Source organism: Ipomoea triloba, chromosome 4 (genome assembly GCF_003576645.1).
Source record: "Ipomoea triloba cultivar NCNSP0323 chromosome 4, ASM357664v1".
Taxonomy (NCBI): Eukaryota; Viridiplantae; Streptophyta; class Magnoliopsida; order Solanales; family Convolvulaceae; genus Ipomoea; species Ipomoea triloba.
Genome location: NC_044919.1, coordinates 11,111,521 through 11,129,368, shown reverse-complemented (window position 1 = coordinate 11,129,368; position 17,848 = coordinate 11,111,521). Strand labels below are relative to the sequence as shown.

At 32.2% G+C, this 17,848-nt stretch overlaps 2 protein-coding genes across 2 annotated transcripts; both read right to left on the bottom strand.

Moving 5' to 3' along the window:
• Positions 1-1,465: 1,465 nt before the first annotated feature.
• Positions 1,466-2,821, bottom strand: LOC116015792 (stemmadenine O-acetyltransferase-like). The gene has a single exon (XM_031255965.1). It carries the CDS (start codon positions 2,819-2,821, stop codon positions 1,466-1,468), a length of 1,356 nt encoding a protein of 451 aa, XP_031111825.1.
• A 6,934-nt stretch (positions 2,822-9,755) lies between these two features.
• LOC116015791 (stemmadenine O-acetyltransferase-like) lies at positions 9,756-11,102 on the bottom strand. The gene has a single exon (XM_031255964.1). It carries the CDS (start codon positions 11,100-11,102, stop codon positions 9,756-9,758), a length of 1,347 nt encoding a protein of 448 aa, XP_031111824.1.
• Positions 11,103-17,848: the final 6,746 nt, after the last annotated feature.

Genomic DNA, 17,848 nt, shown 5'->3' with positions numbered 1-17,848 from the left:
TATATATATATATATATATATATATATATATATATATATATATATATATATATATATATATATATATATATATATATATATATAATTTAGTGTTAAATATAAGATAAATAAATTATAATTATATTCAAAATTAAAATCTATTTATCTAAACATACATTACATATAACACACATGAAATTTGTTTAAAAAGTTTATTGTGTTGGATTGGTAGAGGTAATTGTTCTTAAATAAAAGGTTGGAGTTCAAGTCTTAAATTATACAAAAAGTTAATAACATTTCAAAATAAAATATTAATTTATTTATTAATAAGAAGTGGGTTGGCCTGATTAGGCGGGTTGAAAAAATTTTTCGACCCGTCCAGTTTCGAAACGGAGCGAGTTGAACCCCACTCATTTTTTTTTCAAACTTGTGACGGGCTAGTCCAAGTGGAAATGCTGATGCAGCTTATGTGGTAGTCATCACTTCTTTTGAATTTATATTCAATATGCATTTCATGGGAAAAGTTCTAGAGACTTCATATATTCTTTAATTTGCCAAGCTTTGCAACTTCAAACTCAAGAAATATTGAATGCAATGCATGCATTTTGTGTCATCTATCAAATAAATTAGTTGCAAGTGTGAAGTCTTTTTGTAAAACTGTCAATATAACTGTGTTGTATTTTGATGCTCAAAATATTACAAGAAGAGGAAGGGCTAGGCATCAAGAGCCCCTCCAATGTGTTCAAGAGCCCTTTATGGTAGAAGCATTGCCAATGAAGGAAGTTCTAGCTAGGGTGGATCGAAGATCGTGGCCTATAGTCAATGTTGGGGTGGAAATGGATTGTCTTGTTTTTTATTCTAGCCAATTGGATTCTAAGGGAGATTGCTCAAATATTGGCTCCATTGCCCACAAATGTATTATTCTTATTAACATGGCATAGTTTGCTATAAGGTTCATTTTGTTTGTAGAAGTGTCAATCACGTTGCCCATCCTCTTTGCTAAAGCGAGGGCGTGTGATTGTCTCATTCAGTTTGGCTGGATGTACCACTGAGTTTTTTGAACTTAGCTTGTTGGTTGATTAATATAGTTGAATTGTTTGTTTAATAAAGAATTAACTTCCCAATTCTAATCACTTATATCATCGAAATGAGAGATTTAGTGTAAGTTAATTGTCTATATTATTGTAAATTAGAAATGAAATCATTAGAAAAATTTAAACACAAAAAATAACTTCTTTCAACATAACACACTTCAAATCTTATTTTCACTAATTAAAATATAACCTTATTATTGGTGCATGGAAAATTAACATGTAAAAATATCAAGTACATCATTTGATAATGAGATATGACACTCTAATAAAGTGATGAACCAATATGATACATGTGGCGTGCGCATGATTTGCCTTTCCCTTCCTAACCCCTAGCTAGAGTCTAGATCCATAAACCAAATGTTATGCATTGCTCTGGCCTAAACTGACCTTCTCTATCCTCTAGCTACAGTGCAGACTGCAGATTGCAAACGACAAGACGATTCAGAAAAGATTTGTGAAAAAGACACATAAGCATTAAATTCTACGTCTTTGTCTAAATTGCACATAACTTTTTGTGTCAATCCAATCCACACTTCTATTCCCCCATCATCTGCATCTAAGAAAATAGCCAAGTCCTCCAGTGTATGACCCAAGCCAATCCATGTCGGTTTGCCCCACCCAAAATCAACTTGAGAAAACGGAAAATTACACCAACTACTTATACTTAAAACCTTAATCTCATCCGCAATATGAAGTGCCTTTGATACACCTAATATGGCTCTGAGATACCCACCCTCCACGTGCATTTTCCTCACGTAGTCGTCCGTAACCTTGTGGATGGCTTCCATTACTCTTCCTAGAAGAAACCCGGCAGTAATTCTTCCACCGCCGTCAGCTTCCGATTCCCACCGAGCGGCCACCACTTGGTTGATGTTGCCTAGGCACTGGGAAGGGAATGGCGGGTTCAACTTCTTTCGCAAGTTCACCACATTTGTCAGCAAATGCGTCTTGAGATTTGGGTTCACCGGTAAAATTGCCCGTATCACCGCCGCCCATATGAACGCCGACAACGTCTCAACCCGAGACGGACGGCGGCGGTGCTCCGATGGGTGATAATAATCGTTCCTGAGCCGCTCGATATCCCGCTTGCTAAAAACAAATCTTTTCGAGGAGTAGTTTCCCTGGTTATTGAGGGAATGGGGCATTAGCGGGGACCTGACGAGGTCCCCCGGCCTGAAAATTGCGGAGGCGTCCACGACGAGACCGTCGGGATTAATGGGTCCTTCCCCGCGGTTGATTGCCGCCAATGTGTTAAATAATCCGATCATCGCCGCACCGTCCGCCAAGCCGTGCCAAATGCAGACCGCCACCGCAGTTCCGCCGCACCGGAACCTGTTCACCTGAACAGCTAACATTGGCTGGGTGGGGTCAATAGCATTTGGGTAGGGATGAAGTGGGAGCAGCTGTTGTATATCTTCGAGTTTGGGGTGCCGGAGAAACTCACCCAAATCACAATTTGTAACATTAGCTCGGACAAAATCCGCACCCTCATCGTTGCATTCAATGGTCGATCCATCTTTAATTCTTCCGGCGAGCGGGTACAAGACGGACAGTGTCTCCATGAGCGAGTCCTTGAGCTCATCATAATCGTGGCGACGAGCGCAGGAGTCGTAGAAGAAAACAATGGGGGTATAAAAAGTCCCGGCTAATATATCAAGGAGAGAAAGCTTGTAGTTTCTCAAGGTTTGGGGAGTTGGCGAACATGGCCTCACTTTCTCTTTCTGATAAACTTCAACTTTCAGGGCCATTGAATGAATGGGTACTTTATTTCATCGTGTCCGCTTACGATCACATATATAGAACCCAATACAATTAATTACAACAGTCAATTAACTTTTGTTATAATAATAATATAATAATAATAACAGTAAGGGCAAAGTGTAATTTTCCTGCCACAGAGGAAATTGTATGGATAATGGATGTGATTGGTTCGAAGGAGATAAGGAATCCTCTGGCTCAGTAACCGTAACTCCACATTTTAAATGGATGATTCAGATTGTTTAGATTTATATTTTTCCTTGAGATTTTCTAATTTATCCTTAATTATATAATTATTCGTTAAATTTTCTGTTAAATGTTCTCTTTTCCGTTAATATTTCGTTAACTTTTAACTTACCCATTAATTTCTATAAGAAATGTCTTAGGTTCGAACCTCATTCCAATCAAAGTTGGCATATTGTTGAACATATACTACGAATATGTTAGAGTATATTATTCAAGAGTAAGTATCAACTTTATTACTCTTATTAAATTAAATAAATTAGTAGTTACAACAACAAAAATAATACATATGTATTTCTTTAATTTATAGTTTCATGTCTACAATGCCTTCATTCAAAAAAAAAAATATTCATTATCAAAAAATTTAAAAAAAAAAGATATAATTCCATTAGTTATATTGTCTATATTTTCTACAATGCAAAGATTCCTTACCTTCAAATTTATTAATTAATTATATTCACTACATTGGTCATTGTTTTCTTTTTACACTATCTTGTAATTAAATATCAAAGTTATACTACAAAATAATGTTATATATTTATTTACCAAGTATTATGTTAATAACATGAAAAAAAAAAGTTTGAATCCAATCATATTAACTACTTAGGAAGGATTTGTTGACAAAGAATAAATTCAAATAACCCGATAAATTGATTTAAAACTCATTATTAAAAATGTCAATGTAGGGCAATAGAACATTGTGACACACTTGTTGCATTGAAAAGATGATGAGACTACAACATTGGTGAAATAAAAAATTTTAAAAAAATAGCTATTTACAATTCATTTCATTTTCTACAATCAACCTACTTGGATTAAAGAAAAAATCAGCATCAATCTTGACAACAAAAATAATTGGTATATAGGATGTAGCCACTGTTTAAAAATGTTTATGTACAAAGTGGCAAACTATTTAGCTGCATGCATTGTGATGAAAAGGCAGCATTGAGTACTCCAAGATTAGTATCAAATCAACAAAAAAAATTTACTAAAAAAAAAAAAAAACACACACACACACATGTACACACAAAATCAAGTACTACACTCATTCATACTAATTCCAAAAATATGAACTTCAAAATAAACATGTGCAAAATAGAAGTACAAACTCTTGATGAAACTGTACATATTGCAATATGAGTATTCCGAATACCTGCAAAGTTATTGTTGTTAGTATCAAGTAAACAAGTTATGAAACCAGAACAAAATGTACTGCTCATTAACTTTAATTTCTACAAATATAATAAATATTAATATTATGTTCAATACTTTCACATGAGAATGTACGACACACATCTCACAACATATGAAACATATAAAGGGATAAACTATCACTGCCAAATATCAATAGGCGCTTGCAAAGTCAAGAGTTCATAGTACAACTAAGATCTCAATCATATATACAAACACAACGAGACATATCCACAACTTCCTACATCATAATCTCATTGCATGATGTTGTCCTCTATAATACCACAATAACTCAATTGCACATGACATATTACCAAATACCAATAAATAAATAAATAAATAACAAATACTGAAGATAAAGACAATGACAATGCTAACCGAAAGAGAATTAAAAAGATTTAGAAATTCAAACGAAAAAGTAGTATTTATTTATACTATCATTTTTAGATTAAGTATTTGAGTTAGCGTTTTTACAAAATTGCAAACATTTATTTTAGTGATAATTATAATCAATTTCTCATATATTATCTTGCATTCATAAACTTTGAATTATTGATGCGATTTAAATAAACAAGTTTAACATTCAATTACATATGCATGAACATCCCCTATTTTAAAAGAATGTCATTTCTAATCATACGTGTATTTAATCTACTCCCCTTGTTTCATTTTACTTGTCAAACTAATTCTTTTTTCTTATTTTTTTCTGAGTACTATTAACCCAGGGTCGGCCAGGGCGACCGCACAATTGGGGGCCCAATTTTTTTTTTTTAATTTTTATGTATATTTCAATATTTTTATAGTTGATAAATATTTTTTTAGAATCTATATATTAGTCTTAATTATAAGTGAAAATAAAATTTTAGAAATAATTGACATCGAAATTTGGGTGAATAAATTTGTATTTAAATATGCACGAAAATATCACTAATTTTAAATTAAATTTTGAAATGTATTTTTTTTCTTTGTTGAATTTTATGCATTATATTTAGACAAAAATTTTTTATTACTTTTTCATTTTTGTCATAAAATATAATAACTTAAGTCTATATGAATTTGGACTCAATTACCTTAGTTAAAGAGATTTTCTAGATCTTCTAGACTTCTATCTTTATATTTCATAGGTGTTTTTGGATTATGTTTCTTACTTTTATAAATAGATATCTCTTTGTATATTATATAGTGAAATCTAAATGTTAAAAAAAAAATCTAGTATTCAAAAAAAAAAAAAAAAAAACTCTCTTCCCCTATGTTCTTCTAAATGACCCTGTCTTATTTTACTTGTCATGTTTACTATTCATTACTCAAATCTTCTTTTTTTTTTTTTTGAGTCTCATTTACTATTCATTAGTCAAACCAATTCTTTCATATATATACTTTCTCAACCTACTGAAGCCCAACGAGTCAATATCGCCCCCATTGAGGCTCGAACCTATGACTTCTCATTTGGGAGAGTCGCAATAGTTATACAATGGACCCTTCGCAATTTACATACCGAATATTCACAATTTATATACTGAATGTTCACAATTTTGTTCACAATTCAAATTAGATGTAAACATCTAGTATGTAAATTGTGAACACTCAATATATAAATTGTGAATATTCAGTATGTAAATTGTGTATTTTAGATCTGGATCCACCTTGTAAAGTGGACCCGGGTCCATAGAATAATTTGCCATGCCACTTGACATAAGGTTTTTGGCTTCTTTTTTCTTGTTTATTTTCTCGAGTAGTTTTTAATTGTTTTTAAATTTAATTTTTGTGTTAAATAATATTTTTAATGTAATTTTAAAATATATAAATTTTATATACGAATACTAAATTTAATATTATAAAAAATTAATTTAAAAATAATTTTAATCGAACATTGTTAATTAAATCAGACAAATAAAATAAGACCTACAATCGTATATGTTTTAGTTCTCAATTTTTTGTGACTCGTGAGTATGGAAGGCCCAAGACATTTAATGAGTTTCTGGTCAGGTTTCAGTGAAAACACTATAGAAAGTTTTCATATTGACAATGATTTGAGGCTCAATCAATAACCTATTTGATGAGTTTAAAAAATCAAAATAAAACAATGGCCCCTACTCTTGAATTATTGCATTGAGATCACTGTAGCAAAAGATCTCGCTTAGAAGCCGATCAATCGCCTAGCGTATCACCTTAATCGGTGATTTAAGCGGTTGTCCGGCTAGGCCGCCTAGCTACTGACCGCCTAGGCCTCCTAGGCGCCGAATAGATCTCCTATGCACCGACTAGGCCGTCTAGTCGGGCGATTAGGTATTTTTTTTAAATGAGTTATTTTACTCAAAACAACATCGTTTTAAGCGAAATAACTCTAAATTGTTCAAACTCTAGATATTTTTTAGGTTGATATTTAATATGTTAGTATTAGCTATTAAAGTATTATATAGTTTATAATTATTAGTCTTTAAAAAATTAAAATTAATGAAACAAATTTTTTTTAAAAAAATACACGGGTATCTAGGCTCAAATTAATCCCACCTATACCCCTAAGCGCTAGGCACTCCCCGAGCACCCGAGGAGAGCCTAACGATTTTTTGTACCAAAACTGAGATCAGTCGTCATCAGCGACATTACCCAATTCCAGTACAACGTACGTTGCATTCATACCATCTTCATCTTCATTTTCCTTCACCGAAACAAACTCCGATAAACAACTCTCTTTCTTCTCAAAAAAAAAAAAAAAAAACTCTCTTTCTCATTCACATTACACCTACACCTACACAGAGCTAGAGACACAGAAAAATGGCATGTGTGGCTGTACTTTCTCTTATGAGAACAATGGAGCATGAGTTATTTGATGAGAACTAGTATCCGACCCGTGTGATGCACGGTCATTATATTTGACATTTGAATATTTCAAAATTTGAGTATATTATTGTACCTATAAAAAATAAAACGTTATAAGTTCAATACTAAAAAAAAAAGATACAAAGTAGGTAATTTAAAAATAAAAAATTTCATTGATACAAATTGTTGAAAATTTCTTTATATACAACATTTTTTGTCGTATTAAGAGACTCCTTATTTTCACCACAAATCAAGACTTTTAACCCTCTTAGACTACTCACTCTTGAAACTGCAACATAATTTGACCATGATTAAACACCGATTTTTTCAAAAATAAACCGACGTTGGCTAATGTTTGGCCTTAGCTTTTGTTTATTGTCATTGCATAAGAAAGCATCAAAGGGAATTGTTTCCTTTGAAATTTGAATGATATTCTTGGATCTGAAGGCGTCAAGGACATGCGTGGAACTAACACTTTTGTACCTACATGAGCTCCGACATAATCTTAGCTTCTATAACACGATCAACCAATTTAGTAACTATCAATCGAGTACCATTACAAAGCCCTAATGAATGGTCAATGTTTTTTAACAACATGACTGGAGTGCCTACCTTTAGTGTTATCCTTCCTAACTTTTTTTCCGTCTTTAACCTTATTATTTTAAAGAAATGACACCATTTACCCTTCCCAATTAAAACCTTTTTGGCTAACCCTTTTTGACTTTTTCTCTTCAATATGTTTGGTTGTAATTTCAATTTGGCATTTGTGTTTGAACATTGATTTTTGTATGAACTAATCTTATGAATTATAAACATTTTGTTTTACTTTACATGTTCTTACTTTATATTTTATTAAAATATATTGATTTAACTATTTTATATTTTAATATATAAACAAACCTATTTAAATTTAAAACTATTTTAATTGTATGAAGATGTCCTTTTTAGTCTTTTTACATTTATCAGCTTATCAAAAAGTTAATTTTACCAAACACTTTTAAGCATAACAGCTAGTTTAACAGTGGCAGCTTCAAGCTTTTAGCTTTTTGGTTTTCAACTACTTTTCAGCTTTCAGCTGCCTTTTCAGCTAGGTTTGCCAAACATAGCCTATAAAAAAATATTAAATTAAATTGAAAACAAAAACAAAAAGAAATAAATAAAACATTACCTGGACGGTGATAGAGCTCGACGGCGGCAGAACTGGAGGGGACGGGGCTGGATGGCGACCAAGGCGGCAAAGCTGGAGGGCAACGGCGTTGGATGGCGACGCTAGAGACGGGGAGTGGAAACGGCGGCGGCGTTGGCTATGGAGTGGCGACGGGTTGAAGACGATTTGTGGCGAGTGGCGATGGGTTGAAGACCAGATTTGTTATTCAATTTGGGCAAAAAAGCCCTAATAATCTGCGTTCGAAGTAGGGTACTTCGGACTCAGATTGTTTTAGGCGTTTTATTATTTGCGTTCGAAGTTCTTACTTCGGACAGAGATTGTTTTACGCGTTTTATTATCTGTCCGAAGTACCTACTTTCGACGCAGATTGTCTACATTTAAAAATAATAATTAAATAGTAAACTTTTAATTACAAAAATGTCACTGCATCTATTCAGTATTTTAACATTGGGCGCAAATTATTTTGTTTTTTATGGTCATTTTTGTACTAATGCTACCACTACTAACCTAGGGCTAAGAAGGGTGGAGGTTCCACCAGGGTGGCCCTTTATGTGGAGAAGGGGAGGAGGACACCATGCATGCATTATGTGCTTGCCTATACGCACAGCATGTGTGGCTGCTTTTCACGACAGGTGCGAAAAGGGTGGGAATACTTCATGCAATATGGCATATTTCTAGCTCAAGCCGTTCTACGTACGGCTATATATGTTTTTTTTCCTGGTGAAAGAGTTTTCAAAGCTGCTGATAATGGCCCCCTACAAATGTGTTGAAAAGCCCCTAATGGTAGAATCATTGCCGCATGAAGGGTTCTAGGGTGGATCGAAGATCGTGGCCTAGTCAATGTTCGGTTGGAAACGAATTGCCTTGTTTTTCGTTCTAGCCTATTGGATCCTAAGTAAGATTGCTTCATTTGCTTGTATGTTGGCTCAATTACCCACAAATGTATTAGTCTTATTAATAGCATAGTTGGCTGTAAGGTTCATTTTATTTTGCCCATTCTCTTGCTAAAGTGAGGGAGTCTGGTTGTCTGACTCGGTTTGGCTGGACGTACCGTCTAGTTTTTTGAACTTGTTGGTTGATTAATATAGTTGAATTGTTTGTTAAAATAAGAATTAACTTCTCGATCCTAGTCACATATTGAAATGAGATTTAGTGTAAGTTAATTGTTTATACGGTTGTAAATTAGAAATGAAATCATACAAAAATTTAAACACAAAAAGGACATCTTACAACTTAACACGTCAAATATAATTTTCACTAATTAAAAAATAACTTTATTATTGGTGCATGGAAAATTAACATGTAAAAATAATATCAAATTAAGTACATAATTTGATGATAAGAAATGATACTCTAATAAAATGATGAACCAACCCAATCTGATGCATGTGGCATATGCATGACTTGCCTAGCTTCCCCTTCAATTCCTAACCTCTATCTAGATCCATAAACCAAATGCTATGCATCCGCTCTTGCCTAAACCAGCCTTTCTCCATCCTCGGCTAGAGTGCAGACCGCAGAGAAAAAGACGTTTCGGAAACAATTTGAGAGAAAGATACATAAGCATGAAATTCCATGTCCTTATCTAAATTGCACATAACTTTTTGTGCCAATCCAATCCACACTTCTATTCCCCCATCTTCTGTATCCATAAAAACAGCGGAGTCGTCCAATGTATGACCCAGGCCAATCCATATCGGCTTGCCCCACCCAAAATCAACTTGAGAAAACGGAACATTACACAAACTACTTATACTTAAATACTTTATCTCATCTGCATTATGAAGTGCCTTAAATACGTCTAATATGGCTCTGAGAAATCCACCCTCAGAGTGCATTTCCCTCATGTAGTCGTCGGTAATCTTGTCGATGGCTTCCACGACTCTTCCTACAAGAAACCCCGCAGTAACTCTTCCACCCCCGTCGGCTTCCATTTCCCACCGAGCGGCCACCGCTTGGTAGATGTTGCCTAGGCACTGTGAAGGGAATAGAGGGTTCAACTTCTTTCGCAAGTTCACCATATTTATCAGCAAATGCGTCTTGAGGTTTGGGTTCCCCGGTAGAATTGCGCGTATCACCGCCGCCCATATGAACGCCGACAGCGCCTCCACCCGAGACGGACGGCGGCGGTGCTCCGATGGATGATAATAATCGTTCCTGAGCCGCTCGATATCCCGCTTGCCAAAAACAAATCTTTTCGAGGAGTACTTTCCCCGGTTCTTGAGGGAAAGGGGCATTGGCGGGGGCCTGACGAGGTTCCCCGGCCTGAAAATTGCGGAGGCGTCCACGATGAGACTGCCGGGATTAATGGGTTTTTCCCCGCGGTTGATTGACGCCCATGTGTTAAATAATCCGGTCATCGCGCCGCCGTCCGCCAGGCCGTGCCAGATGCAGAACGCCACCGCAGTTCCGCCGCACCGGAACCTGTTGAGCTGAACAGCTAACATTGGCTGGGCGGGGTCAATAGCATTTGGGTAGGGATCAAGTGGGAGCAGCTGGCGTATATCTTCGAGTTTAGGGTGCCGGAGAAATTCACCCAAATCACAATTTGTAACATTAGCTCGGACAAAATCCGCACCCTCGTCGTTGCATTCTATGGTCGATCCATCTTTAATTCTTCCGGCGAGTGGGTACCAGACGGACAGTGTCTTCATGAGCGAGTCCTTGAGCTCATCATAATCGTGGCGACGAGGACCGCCGGCGCAGGAGTGGTAGAAGAAAACAAAGGGGTTATAAAAAGTCCCGGCTAATATATCAAGGAGAGAAAGCTTGTAGTTTCTCAAGGATTGGGGAGTTGGTGAACATGGCCTCACTTTCTCTTTCTGGTAAACTTCAACTTTCAGCGCCATTGGATGGATGGATGGGTGCATTATTTCATCCATATATATGCTGTATTTAAAACCAGTAGGGGCGGTGAATAACAACGCCTGTATGTGGCCATGAAATTTATTTTTCTGAAGACGTGAAAGGAAGTGTGAATTTAATCTAATATTCCACCATCAATCATATAACAACACTTCCTCTTTCTGTGCTCACTGTCTCATTTTTAATTTCCCTCTTAGTCAATGCATTAATTTTTTAGTTTATATTGATCTTGTTAAGAGTTGTCCAAATTCTGCAATCGCAAACCTCTTAATTCTGTTCCTTTTTAATTTTGCAAGATGCTTGTTAAAGGAAATGACAGCCTTTGGAGGGGAATGCGGAGTTGGTGGGATAGATAGTTGATTGGATAACTATATATAAAATTTTAAGTTTAATTCTCATAGAAGCTACCTAGACGTGCTATTGACTTGTTTGATTTGAGTTTGTCATCTATGAGCAACTAGCATCTTTTACCTATTAAGGTCATAAGGTGTGTCTCAAGTATATATAGGGCACATTCGGATAAATCAAAGGAATATTATTCAATTTGATGTTTATATATGTTGCTGGAAGGATTACAAGTAAAAGATTAATTGCAATTAAGAAACACAAACTCAGCACACCAATTGAATTTGTATTTGAAGAGGTGAGATAAGCTGATCTGAATGAGTTATTTGAGAAATACTAGGATAATTAATGTACTAGTTATAAAATGAGAGAAATTCAAACAAGAGTAAGATAATACAGAGAATATAGAGGGAGGGAGGGTCTTCTTATTCATAAATCATAATCATCCTTTCTTATACAAAGACATCTATATATATATATATATATATATATATATATATATATATATATATATATATTAAAACAGAAGTGCTACCTTCCCGCTCATTTAAGTCCAAAAAATTTAAAATCCGTTAACATAATATTATATAATAATTCCTTATCAGAAATTCTAGCATTCCTTATAATTCTTTATTTATAGCTAAAATTGACAAAACACTCAAAATATGATTCCATTCCTTATTATACAGGGAGATTAATGAAATATTTTATTCAATTCCATTCCTGTATGGATTATTTATTTATGTACATATATTAACAATTAAATTACTATATGATGTATATATTATAGTATTCAAAAAAAAAATTACTATATTATGTTAATGTACGTAATTAAATTACTCTCATTATAATATTAAAAAAAAATTCCAACAATCAAATTACTATATGATGTATATTATAGTATTCAAATAAATATTACTATATTATGTTAATGTACGTAATTAAATTCCTCTCATGATAATATTAAAAAAATTAAAATTCCAACAATCAAATTACTATATGATGTATATTATAGTATTAAAAAAATATTACTATATTATGTTAATGTACGTAATTAAATTCCTCTCATGATAATATTCAAAAAAAAAAATTCCAACAATCAAATTACTATATGACGTATATTATAGTATTAAAAAAAATATTACTATATTATGTTAATGCACGTAATTAAATTCCTCTCATGGTAATATTCAAAAAAAATTTCAACAATCAAATTACTATATGATGTATATTATAGTTTTAAAAAAATAACACTATATTATGTTGATATACGTAAAATTCCAACAGTAAAATTACTATATATGTATATTATAGTATTCAAAAAAAATATTAATTACTATATTATGTTAATGTACGTAATTAAATTGCTATCGTGATAATATTAAAAAAAATAAAAATTTCAACAATCAAATTACTATATGATGTATATTATAGTATTAAAAAAATATTACTATATTATGTTAATATACGTAATTAAATTCCTCTCACGATAATATTCAAAAAAAATAAAAATTCCAATAATCAAATTACTATATGATGTATATTATAGTATTAAAAATATATTACTATATTATGTTAATGTACGTAATTAAATTCCTCTCATGATAATATTCAAAAAAATAAAAATTCCAACAATTAAATTACTATATGATGTATATTATAGTATTAAAAAAATATTACTATATTATGTTAATGTACGTAATTAAATTCCTCTCATGATAATATTTAAAAAAAAAATTTCAACAATCAAATTACTATATGATGTATATTATAGTATTAAAAAATATTACTATATTATGTTAATGTACGTAATTAAATTCCTATCATGATATTCTGTACAAACAATGTAACATATTGAACTTCCAAGGTATGTATTTATCCATTTGCTTTAATATTTTATTTCATGTCTAATATTATTAGTTCCAAGATGGTGATACTTTTCTAATATATATTGTTTAATATTTTTTAGATTTAGTCCTCAGTGTTGATGAAATAAAAAACCAAGCATTAGTTAAGATTAAGAAATTGTTGAAAAGATGTGGGAAGAGCCTACATGATTACCAACAAGTACGTGTCAATTCCAGATCTTGACTGTCCGGCCAGTTTGATGAATAGGTTGGTTGATGTGTATGGTGGTGATAGTAAATATGAGGGTGAAAATGTCGTTCCACTGAGGATTGGGGCTATGACACGTATTTGTGTGAACTAAGAAATTCTAGGCACTAAAGTAATTGAAATTCACTAGAATCCAAGCAAACTAAGATTAAGGAATGGAAATAAAATAAAAGATGCAAATTAAATGAGGAATAAACGATATGATAAAAGAATGTGTCAGATTAGGGTATTGCAATATTGATGCTCTAACAATCTCAAAATTTGGAAACAGCAATTAACCAATGGATTTATTGGCAATGAACTCAAGAATTCAATTCAACTACTTTCGTAATCAATAAACTAGAACTAGGCTAGGATTATCCCACTTTTTTGATACATCAATCTTAACCTTAAAACACAAAAGCATTATAAGCCCCCAAATTACCCATATTCTCATAGTAGGAAAAATTGGGTTGAAATTGGTTAGGCTGAGTCTTTCACCCAACTTTCGTTGTGATGAAATCTTCTCCAAAGCAAACCAATAAACGCTGCGCATTAGTTGTCAATAAGAGGAATTTATAATCCAATTCAAACATAAAAACCCTAGGTTAATAAATTATCCCCTTTATGCAATAATCACAACTCTAGCATCAAGAATAGCAATATGACCCTAATCCAAACCCAAAAGCTAACTACTCATGCATCATAAAAGTAAACAAAGCAAAGTAATAATAATTAACGATAAACATTGCAAGAAATCTAAAAAGAAAGTAAATAAAGAAAAAAGAGAACTTTACTAATAATGAAGAACAAATCCAACTTCAATCCGAGATTCCAAGCTTGAAATTAAATAATCTAATGTATAATTAATCTAAACTATGCTAGGGAAATCTAAATAGAAGAGAGAAAAATAGACTAAAACTAACTAGGGTTGGGAACCCCTTAAATTGTAGAGAATATGTAGAATATATAGGAGATAGATGGGCCTTGGGCCCATGAGGCAGCTTTCAATTCTTATTCTTGTTTCCTTTCATTCCTTAGGTAATTTCCTTTTCTTCCAAAGTTGATCCAAAACATTACAAATCCTTCCTTTGCTACTTATTTTAGGCAGTTGCACCTGTAGACACCAAATAAATATATAAAAGAGTATCAATTTCACATCAAGAATTAGGCAATAACTATCAAAATCAACTAAAATAAGGAGTGAATAATAGTTCAGAATCAAAGGCATCATTGGGGTATGATGAGATGCGTTATGACAAAACAGAACTTAAAGAAGAGCACATAAAGTTGGTATCAAATCTAACACATGAGTGATATCTACTATTTTGTACAATAATTCACCCCTTATTTTAGTTGTTTTAATGCTTATTTTCCTTATTCTAATGAAATTGAGAATTGTTTGTGTGTTATATTGTCCTAAGAGTTGAATTATCCACAAGGAGCAGCAAAGGAAGAATTTTGGAGCAGTTTGGACAAGTTTTGGAAGAAAAGGAAATTACCAAGAAGAATAGGAATCAAGAATAAGAATTGGAAAAGAATTAGAAGTTTCCTAATGGGCCAAGGCCCATCTATCTCCTATATATTCTACATATTCTCTACAAGTTAAGGAGGTTCTCTTACAGAGTTCTGAACCCTAGCTTTTAGTTTATATTTCCCTAGCATAGTTTAGATTAGTTTCACATTAGATTATTTAATTTCAAGAGTGGAATCAAAGATTGAAGATTGTATTTGTTCTTTATCAGTTAAGTTCTCTTATTCCTTTATTACTTTCTTGCAATGTTTATGGTTATTAATTATTGCTTTGTTTTGTTTACTCCCATCATGCGGGAGTAGTTCGTTTATGGGTTTGGATTAGGGATCCATTGTTAATCTTGATGTTCAATTGGTAATTAATTGCATAAAGGGATTGAATCTTTTACTTAGGGTTTATGTTGATTTGGGGATTTCTTTGCACTAGTTATTGGTTTGTGGCCAGAATTAATTGCTAGTCTAGGAGAGGGATTCATTACAACGACAGTTGGATGGAGACCTCGAGCCTTACCAATTTCAACCTAATTTTCCTGCTATGAAAGTAGAGGTAATATTGGGGGCTTACAATGCTTAGGTGCTTAAGGTTATGATTGATGCATCACGACAGTGGGGCAATCTTAGCCTAATTCTCTTATTGATTACGAAAGTAGATGAGTAGAATTCTTTTGTGCATTGCCCATATATCCCTTGGTTAATTATTCTTTCCCTAATCCTGAGTTTGTTAGAACATCAAGGTTACAATCCCCCTAATCTGGCCCATACTTTTATCATACAGTTTGCACCTTAATGAATTGTTTTCTTTTACACCATTCAGTCTTTGTTGATTGGATTCTATTAATTCATATACTCTAGTGCTTGGTAATTCACACAATTACGTGCCATAACCTCAATCCTCAGCGGAACGACATTACACCCTTTTTACACTCATCATTTGTGCTCATCAATGAGCAACATGATGTCTACAACACAATAATGAATGATGTAAATTCAAATCAAGGAGGAGTTTTTTTTTGTCTACGGTTATGGAAGAACTGGAAAAACATTTGTTTGGAGAACTCTTTCGACAGCATTGAGATCAAAGGGAGAAATAGTTCTTAATGTTGCTTCAAGTGGTATAGCTTCTCTATTATTGCCCGGCTGAAGGACTGCGCATTCAAGGTTTGCAATTCCCCTAAATCCAAATGAGGATTCAACATGTAATATCAAACAAGGTACTAAGAGTTATGATTCTAACTTAATCTTCTTACTTTATGTTAGTTTTTATTTTTATTTTTAATCATAACCATATCTATATCCAAAAGACGTAAACTCTGTTTGACGCGAGCAATCCATGTAGTCTAGAAAACCTTCGGGGAAGAAGTACCAGAAAGGGAAAAGAGTACCCAAATAAGGTTCATAGATGTTGTTAGGATTGTAGACAGAGAAAACCGGTAGTAGGTTAGGGATGAAAAAGTGAGGGTTTTAGATAAAATATTATTAATTAGTAAGCATAAAAACTAACATGAACTGATAAGATTAAAATGGATCATATCTGGAAGTAGTAAAAAGAAGGAGTAAGCTTCAAAACTGTTGAAAAAATCTAAAATTTGAAAAATAAATTTACAAACATTTTGAGAAAAAATAAATTCGTCTAAATTTTCTAAAATGGATAAAAAAACTCATTAAAGACTATTTTGGAAACAATGAAAATTTTCAAGTTGAAACAAATTTTGGAAATAATTTCACAACATATTATTTGGATGAAATATCAAAGACGAAAAGTGTATTACCTACTCAAAAAATTCCCTTACCCACATTTGGTAAAACAAATTATCAAGCGTTTAAAATTTGTGATATTTCAAGAAAAATTTATACTGGATGAATTTAAAAGACAAATAAAAATTGAATTTGAAGGAGAAAAACTAGATAATTTAATTGAAAAAATTCTTGAACTGATCTCCTAGTCAAAACATATCAGAAATTATGAAGCAGAATTTCACCAACAACATGCGCACATAAATTATGAAATAGGAGAATCCTCTAGGTATTCATCTCTTGTGTATCCTACAATTTATGACTCTGATAATTATAATTTCGATAATAACTATGAAAATTATCCTCTAAGACCATTAATATTATTTTAAAAATTTTACATTAATATTCAAGTTTTGTTTCATAATTTACTTTGGTAATATTGTAAACTTTTTAATTCTTATCAAGAATACTAAATAGATGCTGGGAAACCCATTATTTTTGTTTCTACTTATTATGCAACTATGTATGCTTAATTATTTATTTTAAATTTAGACTATCTTTATTTAAATTTTAGAGTATAAACTATTTAAATTAATTTTATCTTTTACATATATTTTTACAAATTAAAATTTACAAAAATTACAAATTTAGTATTTCTTATAATTATAATTTTTTGTGTGTTTAATAGTATTTTAAATGTAATTTTTAAATATATATATAAGTTTAATATAGTATTTTTTTTGTGCGCAACTAATACTGAACTTATTATTATAAAAAATTAAATTATAAATATCTCCAATTAGACCTCGTTAATCGAACTAAACATATAGACAAAGGGAATATTTATTAGTAATTTTGTAAACTGCTTTTATTCATTATTATAACTTTTTGAATTATGAAATAATTAATATTTATGCATATTAAGAATATATATATATATATATATATATATATATATATATATATATATATATATATATATATATATATATATATATATATATATATATATATGAAATTTCTA